General features: G+C 40.3%; 1 protein-coding gene across 1 annotated transcript in view; it reads right to left on the bottom strand.

The window, feature by feature from the left end:
- Positions 1–6,547: 6,547 nt before the first annotated feature.
- Positions 6,548–25,095, bottom strand: part of TBL1X (transducin beta like 1X-linked) — a 55,035-nt gene continuing 36,487 nt past the window's right edge. The window contains exons 6-16 of the mRNA XM_019474262.1: positions 23,742–23,883; positions 20,802–20,865; positions 20,601–20,698; positions 18,979–19,039; positions 14,591–14,712; positions 13,038–13,112; positions 10,433–10,537; positions 10,295–10,317; positions 8,977–9,142; positions 8,099–8,200; positions 6,548–6,936 (exon numbers count right to left, since the gene is read on the bottom strand). Coding sequence (XP_019329807.1) covers positions 6,910–6,936; positions 8,099–8,200; positions 8,977–9,142; positions 10,295–10,317; positions 10,433–10,537; positions 13,038–13,112; positions 14,591–14,712; positions 18,979–19,039; positions 20,601–20,698; positions 20,802–20,865; positions 23,742–23,883 — 985 coding nt within the window. The 3' untranslated portion in view covers positions 6,548–6,909. The remainder of the gene's footprint in view (positions 6,937–8,098; positions 8,201–8,976; positions 9,143–10,294; positions 10,318–10,432; positions 10,538–13,037; positions 13,113–14,590; positions 14,713–18,978; positions 19,040–20,600; positions 20,699–20,801; positions 20,866–23,741; positions 23,884–25,095) is intronic.

Below are 25,095 nucleotides of genomic sequence, written 5' to 3'. Positions count from 1 at the left end.
ACAATTTTAGTTTGACAGTCGTATGTTTTCTTGAAACATGCCTGGAAACGACGTGACTGAAAATAGGACCATCGCATAGCGTTTATTTAAGGAGCAGGTAAAGCAAGAGCTTTTCTATAGCGCCAGCTATTAAAGCTCTAGCCCCAGCGTGGCTGCCTCCTTAGCTCTCACGTTCTTTATTTTGAGAAACTGTTACGAAGACTGCTGGTGGTTCCTGGTCTTGTGAGAGCTGAACAACGTATTTGTCCTACTGCTTTCAACTCGTACCATTACAGGGAATTAATTGTACATTAATGCTGTGCAAATTTCAGAGCATGAACTGAGACAAGTGGCATGCAAGGGCATTACTTTCTCTTTTTTGAGTATTTGATGGCGTGCTAAGGTGCTCATCATCAGCATACCAATTTTTCTAGCACTCGAGTCTTCCCAAATGTTGTCTGTCAATCCTAACTTAATGCTCTAGGTCCTTCAACACCTAAAAACTAGATGATGTGACACGTAAGACTGTGTTTGATCTGAGCGCTAATTCCTTTTGAAGGCTTTAGACAATCTTTCAGTCTTAGCTTAAATGAATGGTCAGCGTGTTACATGGTCACAGAGCAAAAATCCCATGTTTCATGTTGAATCCCCCACTAAGTACCGTGGGTACCATTTTGTGGAATAAAACCCAGCTAAAAACCCCAGAACATTCAGCCTGTTAAAGCTAAACCCCCCCACCGTATCCTTTGAGGTGTCAGTGCCGCGAGCCCCAAGCAGAAAGAGGGGCTATGAGATGGTGCCCATGGGACCTCCTGCCAGAGGGGACGACTGCGACCCCATCGCTCGAGCTGGAATATTCTGAAGTTCTTCATGAACCTCCAACTGCTCAAGCAATGTTGAATTTAAGCCTTGCTAGCTTCAAGAAAAATTAACAATTTACTTCGATCAGAACTAGAGTCCAATTTATTTTATCTGGAGAAACTTCCTTTTGAGGAAACTTTTTTAAGGAAACTTTTTAAAAAGTACTTCAACCCAATCTTACTCAAATTGGTTCCTTAGCAGCTGTATAGATTTCCAATAAATGCATCACGGGGCGGGGTGGTGGTGGAATAAAACTGAACAATAAACATGTGATGTGAGCAGCCATAAAGGTGACCTGGTTAGAAAGGAAAAGATGTCGGAAGATCTTAGACAGAAGATGTCTGCTGAAATACTGAGAGAGAAATTGCCGGCCAGGCTGGGAGCTGGGAGCCTGGGAACCAGAAGCATCCTTGAGAAGCACAGCCAGCATCTCTGAAGTGCAGCTGGGTACCTAGAAACCGGAGACATCCTGAGACACCCTCAATAAGCACAAACCCAAGGAACGGCAATGGTAACTTATCCTCTGAAAAGCTGAAAAATAGTCTGGAGAAAGCAGGAATTGGTAACTGCCATTGGCTGTTCTAAATGCAAGAATTCTTAAGAAAAGTCCTGAAAAATAAAACTGGTCTGAGAGAACAGAAATCATTGTCATCTACCGGCTGTCCCAGCTGAAAAACAGGAATTAACAACATCTTTCCTTAAAAAGGTCTGCGTGAACTTTCTGCAAGACCCTGGACCCTCGCTGGGGACACGTGGCTGACTCCAAACTCCATGACGTGGATCATCTCTGAAGCGAGACTGACTCCAAACTCCATGACGTGGATCATCTTTGAAGCGAGACTCTGTCTGTTGTTTTATTGCTCCCCCCTGAGCCCACATCGGGGGCCAGCCCGGTCTGTCCTCCCAGCTCTGGGATGGTCGGGTCCCCCTCTGGGATCAGTTTGTCCTCTGCTCTGGGATGGTTTGGCCCCTTCTGACATGCACTTGCTGCCATATACATACCTGTAGGTAACCTAGCGTATCTGCTGTTCTATTATTGGTAAGTTTGCTTCACCAGTAATAACTTTGTCATAACCTGTAATATTACATATATATATACACACACACTTGACTGCTGCTATTATTGGATGCTGCTATAATTGATTGTTGCTATAATTGATCGCTGCTATATTATTGATTGTTGCTGTACTATTGCTGATAATAATTTGTAATAGCTTGAGAGAGATAAATATATTTGCTTTCTTAATCATAGGTAGACTTGCTAGTGGTGATTTTTGTGGTATTTGTGGCAATCTGTAAGAAAGTAGGGAAATTTAGAGGATAAAGCCTCCGTGTCCTTGTGTATTACAAAATCCTACGAACCCACGGTTGCGACCTCTATACACCCGCAGGCCGGGTAACCCTTCAGGTGGTGACGCCATGTTACAACTTAAGAAACCCAACCCCAGCTCTTAAGGAGAGGATGCAAAACAGCGAGGAAAGAATAAGGAACAACACGCACAGAATTCTCTAATATCAAAATATAGCAATTTATTCAAGACACTGAATATGATCTGTTGATTCTCTCCTTAAAACAAATGAGCTACAATACACAAGGTGAATTTGAAGAAAGTGTGGGTGGGGGAGAAACAAAATAAGGGTTGATGTTGTTTCAACAGAACCTGGGAAATGTTGAAATGAGAACCAAGTCTGGCTGCAAGTCTGACACAGACAATAAAAACTGCAGAAGCCAGAATTCAGAATTTCAGTGAGTGGCTGAAAGAACATTTCTGCAATTGACAAAGAACCACATCTTTTAAAAAGGCAAAAAGAGGAAAAAAAGGAGGAAAAATTAAAAAGGGAAAAAGAAAAAAGAAACCCAAAAACAAAGCAGACCCTTACATTTGACAAAGTGCACTTCACTTGGCTCTAAAATTAGCTATTTTTTTCTTTTTTTTTAAACAAATTAAAAGGAAATTTCTAAGATGTAGCATGGGGTTAATGTGTGTATAACCCTGTAAGTCAGGCCCTTTAGTGCCCCATAAGGGACCCAGTGTTTTCCACATAAAAGATTCAGTATCCTTCTAACCCACAGAGTCGAGTGGCTTTTCAGAAACCGCCTTTTTTCACTTCAAGGCCACTTCCAGACAGCCAGCAATGATAAAAATCCAGTAAGCCTCTCGATGGTTTCACAACCCTGTTTGCTCACTTAGGTTTTTCAACTTCTCTTCTGTTACAAAGAACTAGAAACAAAATTATCACAGAATTGTTGTATGAAAAAACCGCCGAGGTCCATCGGCCTGTTGCCTCACGCTGTTCTGTTCCAGGGGAGCCGCAGAAAGGCACCGCCAGCCGGGGGGTGCCGCCGCAGCAGTGGAGGAAAGCGAGAGCTCCCGCGAGGGCAGGTCTAGGCTTAGACGTCCACGTTGAACTACAGCCTGGAAAAGCCTCTCTCTCCCCACTGCCCACCTCCTAAAGAAACCAGCCCGGCAGGCTAGGATTAGCCTTTGCAACTACATCTTCTGCCTTCCTTAATAGCTGCCCTCATTTTAGCCGAAAACTCTCTCCTACGGTATCTTTGAGGATTTTCCAGTCTTTAGGGTCTTGGGGAGGGGAAGAAAGGTGCATTTTCTTAGCTTTTCCCATACGTGCTTTCAGATCTGATGGTCTGTAGAGAAAACTCTCGGGACCAGCAGCCTCTCTCACACGTAGGCTTTGCAAACGACTGATTTTCAAATTTTGTTTCTCTTGGCTTCTTACCTCCACGTAGGCGGGCAGAGGAAAGGTGGTGTTCTGACAACTCAAAAGAAGGAAAAAGGAAAAAGAAATGGGCACCACGGACACTGCCGAGTTATCTACAGTAGCTATCCCGGGAACAACCACGAAACACGGGCTACGTAGCCAGCCAGCCAGCCATGTGGCATCGCTGAACTCGGACTGAGCAACCTCATCTCTTTGAATCCTGAGGTCTGGCCTATTCAGGCGCCACTCAAGGGACGGATGCAAGGCCAGGGCCCCATCCGCACTGCCCTCCGCTGCCTGCAGACCGGGAGCTTCTGCGCGTTACTCTCAGAAACGCCACCCAAAAGCAGCTTAGGAAGTTAACCGTGTACATGCAATGACTGTAATCAAATCATTGACCCAACTGTGCTTTATAAAACCACATTAAACCTTTGTATGCAAATTCAAGTCTCTCTCCGAACAAGTACTCTTTTTTTTCTTAGTAGTGACTTTAAATTAGTAGGTACATGTGGTTGTTTGTTACAAAACAGTGCAAAACTGCCACGTGATCATCCACAGCCCATGCTCTTGGAGCAGAAAACTAAAACCAACACATGAACACATTTAACACCGAAAATAATCCTTCACACCTTCCAGTGTCCAATTCTTTGATATAAATTATAAACAAGCCTAACTGTTATTAATAACCAAAATCCCGCCTGTTTTCACCTCAGGACTGAGTAACCCTGAGCAGTTCTTTCTTTTCATTCTTTTCTCCTTCCCAAATGTGTATCTTTAAGAAATGCAGCTGAAGCTGGCAGTGGCTAGTCGCACTGGAAGGACTAAGATACTGTGCAGATTCAAGCGTAAAGAGAGGAGAACACAGGAGGAAAAATGAGGTACGGATTCCACGATGCCGTGACGATGCCATGATGCTTGGCAGGTCTCGCACCACCAGTTCAGCACGAGGGCTCTGGTCTTGGTTTTGCTCAGATCAAATCACCGCTTCAGCAGCCGTGGTCAAACCAAAGGGAAGACCCTGTGTTACAGAAATAGCAACTTTGGGCAGGAAGGTACTACCTGATGTTAAGGGGGTCTCTGCTTGTTTGTTTTTCTCTCTCCTACAAATCCCAGGCTAGCCTGTGGGATAGGGAGGACACCTCTTTGACTCAGCCAGTTCTGAGGATTTGCCTTAATAACGGCTGCCACCACCCCAAGGTTGCCTCATAGTTTACAGCACTTTCGGTAAACTCTGCCTATGCATCCTTCTTTGCATCCATCGTTGGCTCTTAGAGTAATGTAGTCTTCAGTGGGCACCACTGCAGATGTCTAGCTTGCAGAGGAAATCATGTCCAAAGTGGACAGGTGGTGCTTTGGAAGTCTTTATTGTCATTCTGATCATTTCACCCACTGTAACTTCGTAGTAGGATATATGTTGAGGTATAATTTATATATCCTTTATCACGTCCTCACCTAATGGAGAGTTCTATGTTGCCTTCTGAGCACCGCACTGAGGACACCCTCAAGGCTGTCTGGGCGGACAGTGAGCCTCCAGGTGCAGACCCAGAGCCTTCCTTGTAGCACACAGAAGACACACGGCTGAGGGTGGCAGCAGCACCACATACTGCCCGATGCAATGGAAGAGCCTGCTTCTAGGTGCGCGCCAACCGTGGATGGGCAGGAGCTTGGCAAGAGTCCGTTCGTCAACAATGACAGATGCAGTCAATAGATCTTGGTCCAACTGGTCCCATTAAGTCAGTGGTAAAATCCCATTGACTTACTGGAAGAGAAACAGCCGAGTGGGATGAAGAGCGGAGGGCAGCACTGCTTAGCAAGGCCACAGGCAGCCAAACCCATGTTCTGTATGACATTTGAACTATTGCTAGAGGAAAGAAGATGATACACAATTGTTTTCCCCTGGTTACCAAGGACAAACGAAAATATGGACTCAAGAAAACGAATGCTGTATTTATGGTCTCAAACTTACGAATCCCTTTTAGTATGTATACATCACCAAATTGAGCTAGAGCTAGAGGAAAGAAGATGATACACAATTGTTTTCCCCTGGAGGACAAACGAAAATATGGACTCAAGAAAACGAATGCTGTATTTATGGTCTCAAACTTACGCCCTTTTAGTAGTATGTGTAGATCACCCACCAGCCACAAAAATGAAGTGAGACTATATAAATGCCGGGCTGCTGGAAGAGGACTCTTAGTAAATGACTGGCATTTATTGTATCAAATGGCATTTTTTCTTACAGCACTTTCTGAGAGAGAAGAGGAAAAGGATACTGCACCTTTCATGTTCCTTGGACTCTGTGTCATTATTTCTGCTTGAATTACACAACTGGTCTACATTTGGTGGCCATTTTAGGCTTTTAAAACTGCTTAACATAAAAAATATTTTTTTTCCAAAAATACACTGGGTTCTTTCTGTTAAAAGTCATCTTTCTCCTGTAAAAATCTTCCCCAGCACTGCATTCTTATATAAAGCACTTATTACACAATTTGCTGAAAGTGCCCTTGAGACGCTAAGATCTGAAGCATGGAGGATTTTTTTTTCTTTTAAACGGAGAGAAAGAAAGGAAAAGGAAGAGAGAGAAGAGAGGAGAAGCAGTCTGTCAAAAATTTTCATTGTCATGTCCACCTGGTTGCATCTACTATGGGCATACAGGGAAAAAAGAAAAAAAAAAGGGGCAAGAAGAAAGAGGAGGAAAAAAGGAAGAGGAAGTCGGGAGTGGAAGGGAGAAATAAAAGGAAAACAAAAGTTTCATCCTAAGCCTGGGATCCTCCAGGCTGTAATATTCCAGCTGATAGAAAAACCACTGAACAAAAAAAGTAGTCTAGAAAATAGAAAGTGTTGTGATTACAAAGTTGAGCATTTCATCAGTACAAACTGGTCTTTGAACGTCCTTTGGGAGAGCAACTGTAGTGTCCAAATTGGAAGGAAAAAATACAACACCGCATGGAGGAGGATTTTTTTTCCCTTTTGGTTTATCACAGCATTTTTCTTTTTTTTTATTAATTTTTTTTTTTGGCACAGCTTTTTTTTCCCAGCCATCAGAGCAAGTTCTCAGACGCAAACCAAACAGTGCAATGCCTAGCTGGTGGCTTCATGCTTCCAAGGCTCAATGTTCCAGGTGGAAACCATTCCCTCCCCCTCTGAAGTGACTGTGTTTTTACTCCTTGATGAAGGTTACGGACAAAATACTAGACACCTGTGGCCAGGGAGAGTTGGTTTCACGGTACACTCTAACTTTGTTCAAGTTCGTACAGTTCTGGAGCTGTTAAGAATAGTTTTGAAGAGTGCTTCTCCCCACACATTCACTGCTGGTCCATTTGAAATTTCTTCTAAAACATTTCACTTTTACTTCCGCAGATCTAGAACACAAACCTGGGGAGAAAAGACTCAGCATTAAGACCCATTTCTGAAGGTGATGTGGAAGTCCTATTCATACAGGGCTCCGTACGCAGGCTGATCAGCCAGCTGTATGTCGTACTCCCCAGCTTCAAACCAGCCTGTCTCAAGTACCTGTTGGCATGCACACAAGCAGGGGAACAACCCGACGTGGGAGAAAACCCAAGTGAAACCCATACGTTTAACATTTAGCTGGGCTTTCGTTGGATTACAAACAAACATGTTGGTGGCACATCCCAGATAAGACTATGGGCTCTGTTTAGTTGCCTGAATACAGTGTCCACTTCCATTTCTGAAATATATCCAAAACAGATGCACAGGCCTGGCAGGCCTGACTCAGGACCGAGAGCAGACACGCACCCATTTGGAGCAGCTGTTGGAAGCCAGGCACGGCACCGTCTCAAACGGCACAACTAAGCTCAAGCAACTGAATCATGTCGTAGGTGTACCCTTTGTTAAAACCAGTTGAAAAATACTGCTCTAAAGTAGTTATGCCAGCCAGCCAGCCATGTAAAAAAGTTATTTCAAAAAGCTGTAGAGTGTTATAACATCCGTGCGTCCTTCACAAGCTGATCATGCTACAACTGAAGTTTTTTTCAAAGTACCATTAACAGCAAAAATAGTAATGAATAATCAGTCTCTCTACGGCAATATTTCTCCTTTACCACCCAATGCAATCTTTGGGCACCATGCTGAAAACTTTCTCTTTTAGCAACTATTCAAGGGTAAACTTCTTCTGTGGGATAGCGCTTAGAAAGCCCCAGGACAACTGTTTATTCGAGAGTTGACTGCTGTGACCTGACCTTCATTAAAAATTGACAGATGAGATGAATAATGATAGAAACAACACTACTGTTGTTCTTACCAAATATGTATTTAAAAGTCATTCCCATCTTCAGTAATATTCACCCCTTCCACAAGCATTCTTCATTTCCAACAGGAACACCACCTCCTAATATTCAAAACCTTCCCAAGCAGGAGCGTTTTTACTATACTCCACAGAACTACTTATTTCTGTCTTGAGCTGTCTACCCTTCAGCTCTGTCCAGTGAAGGCAGTATGGCATCTATGTTTTTTTGTTGACGCCCTCCAGAAGAGTAATCTCCACCCAGCATTTACAATGCGTAAAGCTTCTTACCGATCCGTCTGATGCGCTTGCCCCCACTTTGTCTCCTCTAGCATTCCAGCAGACTTCAAAGATGCCCCCGGTGCCTCGGTAGCTATGTACTAGAGTTCCACTCTACAAAGCAAAACAGCATGCAAACGTTTGATACAGAAGTTCCCCTCCTTTTTCTCTGTCACGTGGCACTACGTTAAAAAGAAGAGAGTGGTGGCGAGGGGGGGCTATTCACATCACCCAACTATGGTCATCTCCATAAGGTGCTGAAGTTAGGAAACTGGTCTTTGATAATGAAGAGAAACAGGCTCCTCCAGAAAACAATTTACAGTAGGACTCTTAGACATCTGTTTTTGTCAACTTTCTAAGAGTAAAGGCCTGGGGAGTTAGGCTGAGATGGTCTTTTATAAAGTTTGTTGTTAATTCAGGCTGTGAGGCATCAGTATCCAGAATTAGATCTGCGGAACTATGATGTCCCAGTTTTCTCCAGAATATCCCCAGTCCCCAGCCTGTACACCCTTTGTATCTGTCATCTCCTCACCACAAAGTATAAGCCAGGTGCATTGGACTCACGACTGAAATCAGCTTGTTACTAAATAAAAGCATCAGTTATTTCTAAGAATCGATCCACACCTTTGCTTCACGAAGCTGACGGCACAATGTGATGTACCTATTTTCATGCACGCTAGTGTTTTAGCATACAATGAAGCCTGAGCAGAAATGTTCTGGGCAGTCACCTCACTCCACCTGAGTGGCTCAACTGTTATGCTGGGATTTGTATCAGTCAATACAATCAGGTTCACCTTGGCTGGCAGGTCATACGCTACAGAGGTACATGTATTTTCCATTTAAGCTTTTACTATTAATGTGTCATCTAAACCAGATGTGCTTCACAGTACCTGAGTATTCCATATATGGACACATTTGTCAAAGGACCCACTGGCTAGATATTTTCCATCAGGACTAAAAGCTACACTGTAGACAGGCTCTTGATGTTTTGTTAACGTATGGATGCAGACTCCTCGGTCAACGTCCCACAGCCGAACAGTGGAATCAAACGAAGCACTGCAAGAAGAGTTCAAACACAAGCATGTCTTAATTTGGGTGTTAATCAATTTGTGGTTTGATACTGTAAACATTTTAAGAAAATACTACAGCTTTTTTCCCTTGGCTAAGCAAGAAATAATGTTTCAAACAGAAAAGCTAATATTCACCACAGCCTTTACGTTTTTAATGACAAGAACTGTATCTACAGAACTGAATTCTTGTATGTGGACCCTTTAAGTTTACCTAGGGTGCTGGGTAGGATCAGACCACTATCCCTAAGAGGGCCAAGCTCCCTCCTTTTGAGATTCTACCTGCTATTACTCAGGAAGGTCAAATATATATTGTCATTAATAGGATAAATGGTTCCAGAGAGACCTTATTCCTAATGGATTTGCATTATTTAATGAATCAGCATTCTGTAATTCTCTAGCACTTGGTTTCAGTGCTGTTTTTTGCTACCATCCATCTAAATCCCAAACTGTGAGCTTAGAGAAAGGCAAGGGAAATAATTGGTATTAAAAAGAATATTAAAAGAACAACTCCAACAAAGTGAGGTTCTTCCCTGTCCACTCCCAGCTAAGGAGTAAAATAAATGAAACGGCTTCAATACAACTCCTCCCGAAACTGAATAGACCATGAATGGATTTGATAATCCCACGGTACTACCACCAATTGGCATTCTACAAGTAAACGTATCTCCTAAACTCAAAGAAGAATTTTGAACAGATTTTCAAGTGGAATTTTAAAGATTATCCAAGCTCTTCTCTGTTAGTTAACAAGGCTATAAAAATTGTCAGTGTCTGCCCAGGTGAGTTGCATGACCCTGGTCAGAACACATTCCAACCGGCTGAACGGGCTGCCATCTGTCTCGTTAAGTACCTTCATTCATAACAAGCGGATGCCGGATGTGAAGGTGTAATGCCAGATTTACAACCCTTTTATCAAGACAGCTGAAGAGTTAAAAATCATATGACTCAATTTTCCTTCTTTTTCTTTTTTCTTTTTCAAATGTGATTCCTTTCCCTTCTTATCCATCCCCCTGATTTACAAACACAGGTACTTTTTACTGGAATTGTCTGCCGGAAGACTGACGGCAAGGTGACAGTAGAGTTACATGTCAGAAGGACGATCCTTCTTCTTGGTAGGCAACAGGAAGAGGTATATTTTTACCTTGCTAACATGATGTTGGAGTTTGGGTTGCTGGTGCGGCAAGGTGACAGTAGAGTTACATGTCAGAAGGCCGATCCTTCTTCTTGGTAGGCAACAGGAAGAGGTATATTTTTACCTTGCTACATGATGTTTGGAGTTTGGGTTGCTGGTGCCTGGTCCTGTAGGACTCCATTTGATAGTATAAATCTCTTTGCTGTGAGCCTGAAGATCATGTACACAGGTATCTTGCTTCATACTCCAAATCTAAGTCGGAGTAATTATGAAGGGGAAAAATGGCAACGTTACTTATCTCTTCTCAGCTGAATTATTTCAGTTCTATGTTATTCTTACCATTTGTTTATTTAAGATCTCGACACACATGGATACACATAAACATAACTTAATTTAAGTTTATTAATGCAGCAGTTTGGCACCTACAATGCACACGCTTTAGAATAATCCCATTAGGGGAAAGAGCTACACATTTAATAGTATTTATTCAATAGATCAGAAGAACTAAATAGTTGCTGTACTGCCCCATAGCCTGTAACTGTATTTTCACACGGAAACTGAAGTTACTCTGTTTAGAGAAATTTAACTTGAAGTTTAAATCACACATTGCAACAGCAGTCATTTTAAAGAATGAAAATAAAGTTTCAATAACTGCTTAGAACATAATAATTTTCTCTTATGCCAGTCAAGAGCCACATCACATTTGCCTTTTCCTCCTGAACTCCCATTTGTTTTCCTGATGTTTTTAGTAGCACAGACAATGGAACAAGATCAGCTATTTATGCAGTGTTACATGGCCAAATACTTCAGCGTGAGATAAAGAATATGCTCAACAGAGATGACAGGTAATTTAGTACATCTTTTCTTCAGCTAACTGAGAAAACAAGATGAAGCTAATCACAGCAGGGAAAATAACTCAAATTTAGTCAGTCAATTTCAAAGAGATACCAAAAATGTAGTAATGATTTAACTCACTTGTTGTAAGTCTGCACTATGAGGGAAATTATGTGCTCTTATGCTAAATTTTCATCACCATACCTGAGTCTGCTTTTGGAAATGTTACACAAAGCTCAGCCGTGTTCTACGGCTAACAGGCAACGTATGTTCCAAGAAGTTGTAGGAAAATATCAAGAACTCCAAAAGAAGAGAAAAAAAGGAAGCCAGAGAGGATTGATTTCCAAAGCAAAAGGAAGAAGAAGAATAATTGCCTGAAGAGGATTTGCAGTCTCCATCACTGAAGGTTTTTAAAAACAGGCGAGGCTGGGGATAGCAAACCATTAGCTCTTGTGCCAAATTCAGTGGTCAGAAATTTGAACTGGCACCACAATGCTGAGCCACGGTGTTTTTTAAATCACAGCACGCAACTGAGCACCAAAAAAGTGTGCTACCACTGGGTCAGGATGTTTAAGCAGAGCAACATTGGTTACTACCATACTGCTGTGCGGCAGCATAACAGACAAGGCGCTCTCTTTCAGCCTCTTCTAGCCCTATTTTCTATAAATTGTCAGTTCTGTGAGCATTTTGGAATAATAGGTCTAGAATCCAGAGGGATGAAAATCTGAGTGGGTATATGGCAAAGACAGAGTGGAACTGAGCAGAATTTAGGCCACCTATGTTGGTGGCCTAAGTTGGAAACATTAATAAAGCTGATGTTCACTTAGCTCTTCAGGTTTTGCTGCTCTTTCCATTTCAGTTCTTATACACAGGCTGTGTGCATGCTAGAAACATCTTTTACTTTAGCTGCGTCAATCAGCAGTGGAAAGATGTATGGCCTTAATTAACACAACTGTACTATGAGGAATCTGTATTACTGGTACAATTCTATCCACAAAACCAAATCTTTCCTGAGATGTTTGCTTTACTCAAGGAACCAGCATAAATCAACAGTCCAGCAGGAGGGCTTTGCTGTTACAACATACAAGGACACAGCCTTCATTCAATGCGGCTGGGAAGGGAGAAAGAGACTGAAAGGAGTTTGGGCTGGAAAAGCTCTATTGTGAAAAGTATTTCTGCAAGGCCAGACTGCCCCTGTATTAGCAGTACTTTGCTGGTACAGTGCAATGGCCCGGGTGTGCTGGTAAAGCAACCTATGCTGCCTGGGAGCCAGAACCCAGATTCATTCCATTTCACTTCAGGCACCTAACAGAGGCATGCACCTCAGCAGCGCAGCTGCCTTAGGCTTCCCATACAGTGAATGGATAAAGATAGGCATTTTCAGAGAGCAATTCAGATTTTTGGTGGGCTCTGAATTTATATGTCCCGTCCCATTGCTTAGTGTTAAAAAAAAAAATTAAATGGCTCCAATGAAATTACTTTCAGAAAGAAGACTCCAAAGGGAAAACTCTTTGGGTTTATATTCTTTTCAAAGTGTAACGAATAGACTGCTTCTTAGCATAGGGATTGTGCCTCTGTTGACAGGCAGGCAGGTGTATATATATCTGTGTATATTTAAACTATGACTATTCTGTGACAGTGACATATCAGTTATTTAACATGTATTTGTAATATCTGTGTATATTTAAACTATGACTATTCTGTGACATATCAGTTATTTAACACGTATTTGGATAGGATGGCTCAGTTGTCCCAGTGGCTGCTTCTTTCACATTGGCTTTATGAAATATGGGACAAAATGAAACTATTATTCGTGCAGAGTTTTAAGCGATACAGTACCAGCATTCTGGAGAAGATTAAAAAATAGACATAATTTTTGTCTTTACTTTTTGAACAGCAGGAATAGAAATTATATTACCTTTAATGTCATATCATCGGAGCCAGATGCTAGTAGCATGCCAGATGGGTCCCATTTGATTGCATTAACCTCGTTCTGAAATAAAGAGTGATTTTATTAAGTAAATATTCTGGTTACCCGCACAGTACTGGGCACCCAGCAGAGGGCACTCAAGGTTTATGCATGCAACAAGTTCAACCACAAATTACAGCCCTGGTTGCTCTATGGGTGAACAAAAGCAGTGCTGCTTCCGTAACATGCTATTTAAGTATCATTTAGGCATGGTAACCATTTTGTGTTTGTGAACAATACACACAATCAGTCTTCTGATACATGTTCTGGCACAAAGTCTCTCATACTCTTTCTTCACATGCTAGGATTTAAATAAAGCCTCAAACCAGACAGATTGATGATACAGCATTAACTTCTTTTTACAATTGAGAAATTTCTTCAGTTAATATTCTGTACATCTCGGGGATACAAATTTTCAATAGAAAATACGGGTGGGCTGTAAAGTTTTGTGGAGTTTATAATTCTTAGCATTGCAGCTCTACAACAATGCTGGTCTCTCTAAACAGAGGTGTATGTGTGAATGAAATCCAAGATGGAATACTGAGTAGTTTACGATGCTTTCTCTATCTGTCTTTCTAGCACTTTGTAATTAACTAAGCCTAGTGTATCCTGTTAGTAACCAGTAAGTTTTCTGTGCTTTTTTGAGGGTCATACTTATGGGGAAAAAAGGCATTTCATAAGAAGGGAAAGATTGTTTTTTAAAAACATAAATTGGCTCAGGGTCTCAGTGAAAATAATCCTGGAAAATATTTACATTTTGCTTAATCCATTTTACCTGTTTCAGCCATAATTAAAAGGAACTGTACAGTTATTTGAAGTAAAAATTTGGATCATGTGCAAAATGGTGCATTTCATATAATCATAAAAAGCACCAGTCTGTTGGTAGGAATGTACAACCTGTCATGAAATATCAGTTTAATATCAGTTTAACCATAGTCTAGATAAAGGTCTCCAAATGCACATTTTTTCCTCAGCGAGGAGATAGCAAGCTCTGAAGTTAGCATCTAAATTACAGGTCAGTACATGATAGCAGTTTTCTCACGAATGAAAGCTAGAAAAACTAGCCTTTGACGGTCATTAAATACCACCAGGAAAAGAGGGGGGAAATACATCTTAAATAGATCTCATTAGATTAAATTGATTCTAAAACGAACAATGGCTGGAGGTAAATTGTTCTCTCCTTATTCATAGTTCTCATTTACTAAAGGAAATTAAGCCAGCAGAAAACAAAATCTTACTTATTAATGTGCCCTTAGTCTGCAGCTCATGTTACATATAAATAGTCTCACTGTTTAAGCTGCAGGTTTTGCTTCCTACGGTGATTTAGAACAGTTTATCCCCCCTCACAGGCAGCGAGTCACTCCTGAGGAATATGGTTTCAGGGAAGCAATGGGATGTAACACCTTTGGTGCTAGAACACACCCTGCAAACACATCAGCTGCCATCATCGCTACATCCTGAGGTGACTTTATCACTTAATATTTTGGACTTCTTAAACTTACTGTGTGTCCTTGAAAGGTTTTAACGGGACGATCACAGCCAAGTCTGCATACATGAATGCACATGTCAGTGCTGCAAGAGGCAAAAGTAGTGTTGTTCTGCCAGTCTACATCCAGAGCAGGAGCTGTGAAGTACAAACAACAGAAAGAACGTCAGGGAACACAGCAAAGAAACGGCTATCCCAAATCATTTTCCTCCTGTCACCCATCTGGATCAAATGGACTAAAAGCTACTTCTTGGACTTATCACCTACTACCAGTTACAGGGATGATAGGAACTGTCTGAAGGGCACAAATTGTTTTTTCTCTTGCAGCGGATAATCTGGATGCTTTGCATGGCATCTATTTATGAGACTCTTTTAGGTTAAGTTATATAAGAGAGGGCAAAACAATCTGCCTCCACCCTCCCCGCTCCCAGCTGCACACTGCTCTGGGGCCATCTCTACCATCCATTCCTCTGTAAGCCAGCCCAGCAAAGAATCTGGAAGAAAACTAATCCAGAAAAACCGTGGATAATTTCAGCTGGGTTAGAAAAAACGTTCCTGTGAATGCCAGACACAACACACGGGAGGGAGAAGAAGCAGGTGGCCATCTTCCTTTGCACCAGCTTTATGCAACCACCGATGCAAACCTACTGTTCTGGGCAGACACGTGGATTAATAATACCTACATTCAGTTTAATTTGGTTGGGGATTGATTTAAGATAGGTACATTGATCAAGCTGATCTGAAATGAGAGGAGGAGTTTCTGTAGAGGGTTTGGCCTTAACTAGGACTGAACTAATAAAACTTTGCACAGAGATAGCACATGAACATGTAACTAGTGGCTGTGTGCAACACACATGCTTTGCAAAAAGTGTGGAAAAACAAAAAAAAAAACCCTTTTACAGCATGTCACTAAAGACTAAAAGCATGCACAGGAGTAGGAGCGAACTCCTGACATACAGCTTATTTGTGTTTCTACGACTGCTGCTTGTTTTTTTTCTTAGGAAAGCATTTAGCTGTCCTCCAGAGGATGACATAAGACTTGCTAAAATACAGAAATCTTCATTCTCAGCACATTCCTGTGAAAAGCAAGTGTGTCAGAACGAGAGCAGCATATAGGAAGCAAAGCTGAATCTCTTTCTGGCAATGCAAGTTTATCATTAAAATGAAACCTTATTCAATGGTTTCATCAAAATGAAATGCCTTATTCAAATACGTTCAGAAAATACTTCTGTAATACAGAGGTGAAAAGATATCTGTTCTGCCAAGCCTATTATATTTAAATATGTTTTTTCCTGTTATAATTTTTATGAACTGCAAAATGAGACTGATCCATGTTACCTTCCGAATCGTCAGGTAGCTCTCTAAATGAGAATGGAGGGCTGAAATTGTTTCATATACAAGTATTTTTTAGAGTATTAACAAAAAAGCTCAGTAATTCTGTGTGACAGGTGAGGAATTTCTACACTGCAGAAATATTAAGGAAATCTGTGTGAGGAAGGCAGGTTACTTCCGAGTTTTCCAATGAACATGAATGGGGATCAGGCAACAGTAAAGGATTTTGTTTCTTTAACTGCCTGTTTGTCTTTCTTTTTATGCTGCAAGCTTTGTATTACTGTTTCAGAGCTAACAAAAATCCATCTTCATTAATAGCAATATGCCTTCAGGGCTAATATCTAGTATGATATGTATGAGTTGAAAAGTAATTTTCTGAGAGCTACTGGCACCTAAAGCGATGGATTTGCACTGCAGCATAATCTGAATCATAGAGTGTTGATAATTAATACTGATTTATTTATTGGTGTATTTAATCATATGTTTACTGGATAAGTAACTACATAAAATGGTCTGGAAAAAACAACCAAACATGGTTTTTAATGCAAGTAATTGAATTGCCAAAGTGTATCCAAAACCACAGGATACTAGCCAATTGCATATAAACAATTAGAATGTCATCTAATAAAAGCAGCAACAAATCCATAAGAAATGCAGCTAAAATAAATCCCAACAATAAAAGTGTTACAATAATTATCAGTTAATTTAAGCTTTTTCTGAACAAATTTAGACGTGATTCAGAATTAGAAGCTCAGAAGAGGACTGAGTTAAGTGTCTGCAGGGAGCGATTCAGAGCACTTAGATGTCTGAAACTGGGTCATGCAAATACGTCTTATGGTATCACTTAACCAATTTGTTCCTGCATGCATAGACATCAGTCCACATCTATCAGTAGATGTGAAAATTGGATTATTTCACTCCATTTTAAAGAAATAAGCTTTGTGAATACACATTTTGATCAAATGCCCTGTGATGACTCATAGTTTTGCACAGAACAATGAAACCCTAGAAGCTACTTATCCACATACTTACATATTTTGACCACAAAACCTTAAAGTTACATGGGAACATCAATGATATAGAGGCCTTCAAGACCTAGACAAAGAGTCTTCCTTGTGTATTTTAAGATGACAGTTTTGTCCATATAGGCATAAACTAAACAAGTTGTTGTAAAGCAGCCGAGAGTAAAAAATGTATGTTATTCCCAGGCCAACTACCTCCAGACTTCAAAGAAGTACGCAAAGAAGTACACCACACAAGTATGTGTTAAAGGAACTGTACTTTGTCTAGACTAGACTTTTAATTGTTAAAATGCCACCTTTAATCCTTGTGTAGACAAGGTTTTCGGATTCCAGATATGGAAAGGAATTTGCTGTTAGCTTGTTCTGCTGCATAAGTGATTCAAAGAGGACAAGGTGAGGCCTTTGTAGCTTTAGACTTACGTGAAGACAAAGACTCCAGCTGATTTTAAGGGGCTTTTTGTAGGACATATGCTTCTGGCCTATCAACAATTTCCTTAATAACCAACTGCTTTAACTTCCCTATGAAAGCATATGTGAAATAATGAAAAAAAAAGTATTAGCCTCTCCGCATCTCCACTTGAGTTGTCTCTTATGGTCCGAAGACAAACAGCATGCTTAATAAGAATTTTGTATAAAATCTATTAATGCAGATGGACATTGGCATATTGCATTGGAAGATGTAGTTAAGTTTTCAACTTGCTAAAAGGGGAATGGAGTGATATGTCCTTGATGCACATCACTGCTAAGACAGCTACACGACAGTGAACATGATTCTGAAGGGTCAACCCAGTTCTGAATCCGCAACCACTTAGATCAATAGTTAGGGATCAGAAGGCTTAAGAGTCTCATTAACTACCTCACTATACAGTGCAAAGTTTGCTTTTATGGAACAGTTATGATAGATAAATAAATGCCACAGTGAGAAAATCTGTCAGCAGACACTTGACTCCTCCAAACTGAGAGTTGCATTAATAAGCAAGAAGATGAGTGAGAAAAATGCAGAGTATGGATCTGCTGTGCTCATGGACATACTTTTTGTCTTCTGTTGAATAACCATTTCAATTGCTACTGCATATTAATAACATCTGTGAAAATGTGAGAATAAGAACAACTAGAAATTGAGTTGAAAAGCATGCGCAAATTAGTGTTTTACAATTAGTAGTAAAATATGTGTTTTTAAACACCATTAAGCACCTTGTGAAAGCCTGCTGTATGTAAAAATGGATTAGTTACAGTGAACACACAGGAAGATGAACATTTCTAGCATCAGAATCTGGAATGTTTTGGTGGTTTTAAACTCAGTTTGACTATGCCCTTTAAAAATTCTTCACTATGACAACTTATCCAGTTTGGATCATGAATTCAGTCATCATCTTATAAGTCTGGTCTCAGGTGAATTTAAGATTACGTCAATGATTGCCTGTTACTCAAGATTACTTAGTATCTGTGACATCTCCTGCCTTCTTGAAGCAAACCAGATCTACAAACGACCATCCAAGTAAGGTTTTGGTGCAGCAAGGTTTTGAAACTCAAGGTTGCCAATTGACTTCTGATAATCAGAGAAAGCAAATACTGAAGAACTTCAAGTCAAAATTAAAAGCTAAGAAATTCCTGAGGACCTTCACGCTTGCAGTAGTGAATGAAAGCTGCATGAGAGATCTGTTTGCTTCTGTCTCAAGTCAGCTTCATTGCAATAGGAGCAGAAAGAGTGGGAGAGATCCCAGACACCTCCACCGAAAAGCCTCTTCATAAATCACCACTTGGCACTATTCAAGCAGATAGATAATGACAGAATCATTCAGCTGGGTAGACATGGCTGGTGTACAAATCCTCTCCCAGAATCAGTTTGACTTTCAAAGCTGATTCTCACAGAACCCCATCTTTCTGAAAAAAGAATAAACCCACAAGCCATGATACTCAGGATAGTTAAAGCACAAAAAAACTGGTTCAAAATTCTCTCTGGCAGATAGGTTTTTACAAAAGGATAAATTACGTTGACAAAATTAAAAACTGCATTTCATTTTACTAACAAGAGTTATGCAGAAATTACCTGAATGGAAAGGAAACTGCTGTTTAGCTTCTCCTGTGTGAGCATCCCAAATTATTGTTGTCTGCATCCGAAGGAAGGGGGGGAAAAAAAGATTAGTGACCGTTCAGCTCAGAGAAAACAGAGAGCACCCTCACTGAGGAGCAGTTCTAAAAGATGGACTAATAAAATTATTGACTGCAGAGAGCCTTGTGTGCTGAACAGCTGAAAAAACAGAAATAATTTCCAAATATTACAGAATAATAATCTAAGGGTAGATAAGGAATTATCACGCCTACAGAGGAAGTAATATAACTACTAAGAACGGGCATATTCTCTCTGAATAATGCTAGAAGACAGCACTACACATTTTTAATAAGCATTTTTTTACAGCTGTTTCAGTTATCTTCTCCAAAGAATACTTTTTCCCCTTTTCAAAGATGCAAGTTGAATTCTATTCCAAAACTACGTGATACTACATCTCTGACAATTAAACCACCAAGTGAAATGTTTATCTAGCAGCAGAGTACGTATCACTTCTTGCCACTGTCGTGGGACAGACTAAAGTGTAATTTGCTTAATACAGGTTTAATCCATATTCACAGCACACGTAAGCAACTCCCCTGTAGAGCTCAGTACCACCTTCTGAGTGAACTGTCAATTTATTGGAAGTATATGCTTCCAGAAAATAAATTAAGGATGCCTCATCTTGCTGATAACGGAACATCTAAAGAATCACTGCTGTTATTGGGAACATAAGTTTGCCAGAATAATGGAACTACCACTGGGAGACAAGTGTAGCTGAACATAAGCCAGTATTAAAAGGAATAAAACTAAGTTTCCATTTTCACAAGTATGTGAAAATATAGGGATTCATCTAGCCTACAGATCAGATGTACAAGCCTGAGCTAGTTTCCCAAGACTCCCCTCTGTCAGTAGCTGGAGAGGAGCACTGTCAGTGCATCTCACTGCAACACAGGCCATGCAACCCATCACTTGAAAGTGCCATTTTTCTCTCTGAATTTTACAAAGGAAGCCAAAGATGGCATACACATCTAATTTTTAGACATCAAAAGTTAGGCAAGATGAATGCTGTACACTTTCCAGTTTCAGTTTTTAATGGATTTGTGCTCATCATCAGCAGTCATCTGTTCATTTTAATCTCTAATATGCACTCAGCTGAAACTACCATGTTTTGCTTGATTTGGAGTTCAGAACTACCATTTTTTTGCATATCTGCGTAGGAAGTCATATATATTTTATTCAAATACAAGTGTTTCAGATGAGCTAAAAGGTCAAGTATCTTTAAGATCACTTCCTTCCTGGAAATAGTTAGTTGACAAAACTATAAACGTAAGTAGTGGAAGCAGTTCTTTCCTTAACTGAGAAACATTTAAGATGCAATTTTACACAGGGGGCAAGTGGAGTTGTTTTTTTTAAGTAAAATCTTTCACATAAAAATAGTACACATTTATGTGGCCTCAAAAACGTAATCAACACACGCTAAAACATATTAAAGAAAAGTAAACTGAGGAGTTTACTCCAGGATGGCTGGAGGAGAAGAAAATAATCTTATGGAATTCAGCAGCACAAGCTCACTGAGTCAGCACATTTATATGTTAGAATGATGTATTTTTAAAACTCACTTTATCAACACCAGCACTTAAAATATAATTCCCCTTTTTGTTCCATTTCAGGGCAAATATTGGACCTTTATGTTGACCTAAGGTGCTTGCAAGGTTACCTGCAATAAAGAAAAGGTTAATATTACAATTTGTTTATAAATGAGCCAAATTACAGTTCACTGCTGTTTGATGCTTAAGAACAATAAATGTTGCTTGACTTACCATCTTCTGTCCATATCCTTGCAAAACCATCATACGAGCCTGTAGCCAATAGTGTTCCATCACTCTGTTAGGATATATATAAATGACAAAGGTTGATACTAGATGAAATCTGTTTCAACCAACTTTTTTCTTTTCTCTACTTTTTTTTTTAAGGTTCGTACATCGTGATTCATGGGAAATCTGAGTCCACACATTGGGACAGATTATACTATGATTTAAACTAAAGGTTATTACTGCAGACAGCAAAGAGGAAATAAAACCCTCTGACATACTGTGAAATACTAGGCTATACCATCAGATAAGAGTAATTTAATCAGAAGGATTAGAAAAAGAAGACAAGATATAACAAATTCTATGGGATTCTTCCAGATAACAAACAGATACTACTTCTTAGACATAAAGAGCCTATAAAACGTCAACAGATCATCTAAATCCTGACTAAATCCCAGTTCAGTGAAATTCAGGCACCTCTACTTGAAAGAAGGACCTGAACACCTAAGCCACCTACGCTCATGGTTAACACCTCAAATGCTATCTACCACAAAGAAGCTGCTTCCAGCTTGTCTGAACACAAGATTCCCACACATGCTCAGAGGCACAGTACCACGATGGATAGCCTGAGAAAAGTTGGATTCATGGGTCCCAATTAAAAGAAAAAAAGCACAGGAATCATAATCGGCAAATTACATGTATTCTGCTGGAGAGAGCCCTTCACCGAAGGGTATCTCCTGTGCAGCCAACAATGCTAGAGTTACTGGGCCAGAATGAGAATAATTAAAAAGGAACTGCAACCTGGTGAGACGGCTACTGTTGGAGCTGGGCGCTTAGCCTTTAAACATTTCAGCACCTGGATTAGGAGTGAGATTCACCCCATTTATCTCCAGATGTCCAGAAGTTAGGATTTAGTTTAAGAGAGTAACCTAGTCTCCCTCTATAACTAACAGCGTCACCCATCTCTGGAGTGTAATTCATGATCCCATTTGCTTTAGACTGGGCCCAGACCAGCACGAAGGCACATGTCTCTGTTTCTGCTGACTTAGAGGGAGACTAGATGACTAGTTTAGATGGTTAAATCTAAGGGAGATGAATCCTACCCTTGGTACCAAAGGACATGATCTGAATATGGCCTCTAGAAAGAACCTTTCTTATTGTAACATAAATCACATAAACCAGAGAAGAACCGATTTAGTATCACCAGTGTGAAAATTTCACAGTGAAATATGATTAATATTGTGGTTCTAAATAAACAATAAAGGCAGATGGCATTTCTAGCATCATGAATAGAAAATTAAGAAAAAGCACAAAATAATCCTTTAAAACATATGTCCACTCCAACCCTCCAAAAACAGTGAGTCAGAGCAGTTGTAGATTTAACTCAGATGTATGATGATGTAGGGGGAAAAATATCAAAACCTGAGCCAACTTCACTGTGATATACACTTATCTGGACTACTGATGAGAACAAAAGTGGTAAGACCAAAAAGGGAAAAGGGGAGGAAAGCTAAGGGACGAGATGTACAGTTTATCCAAATTTGTTGGTGGTAATTCACATTCTTTGGAAAATTCAAAGTAAGTTGGAAGCACTTTGGGTGTTTAAATTAGGAACATTTCTTTACATTAAGTACTAGCACAATGCAAGTGAAGTATCAGTGACCAATGAAGTCTGGAAAGGTATGGAACTACTACAGGAAATACTAGAGGATGCCCTATACGTTTTGGACAACTTTTCTCATAACTGTTCTGCACCTTTGCTTGTTTTCCTCTTTCAGTTACTCTTTTCCTACTCCTCAATTCAGTTTTTCCCGACTATTTTTCTTTACTGTGATATCCACAGGAAACAAGTAATGAACATTCTTGGGTTTTATCTTTATTTGCTTTGTTAACCTACCTGTGCTTTCTGTAATATTCATCAACTTCTTTCATTGTGTCAAATATACAGTACATAGGGGAAGCTGATTTGTGCAGTGGCCTTATCTTTTACTTTTATGAAGCACCTAGCTCACCTGAAGGACAATAATATTGCAGTAAAGATTAAGCGAATCTTGGTCTCCAGCCAGCAACTGAGACTGTATGTAACTGCTGAGAATCCTTTCTGGTACTTAATTTTTAAACTGTTTTCCTAAGAAAACAAGACTAATGTGATCACTCTGTACTAACATTAACAAAATGGACCAAATACAAGTGATCTCAAAATTGATTAAGGTTCCTGCAAGGTTTTGTAAGTTCTTTTTACAATGCTCGGTGGCAGAAAGGAGACATGAAGTAGCCATAATGCTGCCCAAAGACACCGCCCAGACACTGGGGATTCTTAACAATACCTGTCCTCTCTGCTTACTTCAGTCTTCTCTGTGCATGACTATATTATCTAAGATAGAAGGTTTTGCAGGATGAAAGTAAAAAGGATCAGGCAAGACAGTTCCACCCAGAAGGTGGGTAGGTAAAAAGAGAGAATGAGTACATACGCTCCTACCAAGATGAAGATGATAATGTGAGCATGTTTGGCTATGCGCAGAATAATTCAAATGGGAGAGGGTCTTGATAGCCCAACCTCAGAAAAAGCTTCGCTGGTGCTTATATCTCCTCACATGCCAAAATAAAGTAATTATGAGATGCAAATACATTATTATTCAGGCTTCATTACAACATAGATTGCTTGTTTAATCTTCATTCTTAAAGTTAGCTAAGTTTATTTTTACCCGTGCTCCTAAAATAGAGATATAAATACATCATTAATAAGCTTGAAGATGGCAACAGTCCTGGAAAATTATAGCATACAGGGGAAAGTTCAGCCTATTATGAGTATTTGAAACAAGAGGTCAGTAGGTTAGGACAGAGCTTCTGGTCACCTCAGATATAAAAGATATGGAGCAGCAGCTGTAATTGCCTCTGAATTAAATTTAGACAGTTAAAAACCATACACAGTCTTAGAAGTTAGCTTACATTCCAGTCCAATGAAGTCACATCCTTATTGCTGGGGACATCGTGTCCTCCTTCTCTTATGCAGTGCCTCAAAACTAGTTGAGTGGAACCGCTGTTGCTGTTTTCATTGAGATTCCATATTCTGGCCGTTGAGTCTCCGGATCTATAAAAGCAATTGTGCAGAGATGCAAACTCCTCTTGGTGTCAACCCAGCAAGCAAAGTAAAAACCTCTATTTCTGTTTTCATTGAGAGAACATCACAGCCTTTAAAATGTAATTTTTCTTTCCAATTCTGCCCTTCCTGCACTCCCTATACTTTTTAAAAAATGTTAACACATATTTAAATTATACGTATCATCTGAATCCACATCATCATTTGCTTCATTCAGAAAAGTTTTACCAAAAAGACATTTGCTTGGTCTCTACATTTTGCACTTGATAGATAAAGTTGAGATCACCGTAACTGAGATAGTCTGGGGTAACTCAACGTTACAAACATAACACTGTGGAGATCCAAATGAGGACAGAAACACAAAGGCTGTGCCCATGTGCCTCCCGTAAGAAGCGTGCACAGTCCCATTAGCTCCCAAGGGCTCGCCGAGTCCCTGGTATTTCCCCAGAGTTGCAGTACGCTCTGAACACGGCACGACACGGGACCTGCAGCGTCATCGCCCGCAGAGGTGCGGAGTGTCACCTTGGCAGCAGCCTCGGGGAAGGGGACCTCTAGCAGTGTGACAAAGGTGCTGAGGTGCCGGCTCCCTGGTCCTGCCCGGGTTCCTCTGACAGCTACTGCAGGAGCAGGAGGTGAACTTAAGGCTGACTTTACTTTGGCCATGGCCCTTTCATAAGGTACTTGTGTTCAGGACAGACCAGAACACAGCCTCTGACAGAAGCTGTTTGCAAAATAGCCTCTCAGCATTAAATCAAGCCACAGAATCTAAAGATTAGGAAAGTAGAAAGGTAATTTAAATTAATTTTGTCTTGTCTACAGTGTCCTTTGCTGTCTGTAGCTTGGCTGCTTTAGCTCACATTGTCTGAAAAAGTGGCAAAATAACTATTGACGTAATAGAGTATTTTTTCTTGGTGAGAGACAGCCAGCAAGACAGAGACTGCATCAGGTTTTTAATCTATTTTCTAGACCGAATATTTTCTAGGGAGATGTTTTTGTTGCAGACTGAAACCCTGATTTTGTCTAGAAAAAGATGTGAGGAGGAAGCGAAGAGTTTATCATAATCTGCTCGTAAATAATACATTTATTTTCACTTTGTATAAATCTTTCTTCCAATGAAAAACATCTCTGAGGTCAGAAATCAATTTGCAACAGGGTGGAAGATATTACGCTTTCTAGTTTATTGGGATTTGTCTCTCGCTCCCC

This window comes from Aptenodytes forsteri, unplaced genomic scaffold (assembly GCF_000699145.1).
Source record: "Aptenodytes forsteri isolate BGI_AS27 unplaced genomic scaffold, ASM69914v1 Scaffold200, whole genome shotgun sequence".
Lineage (NCBI taxonomy): Eukaryota > Metazoa > Chordata > Aves > Sphenisciformes > Spheniscidae > Aptenodytes > Aptenodytes forsteri.
Note: the sequence above shows the minus strand (reverse complement) of the source record. Positions and strands in the feature narration are given on the sequence as shown.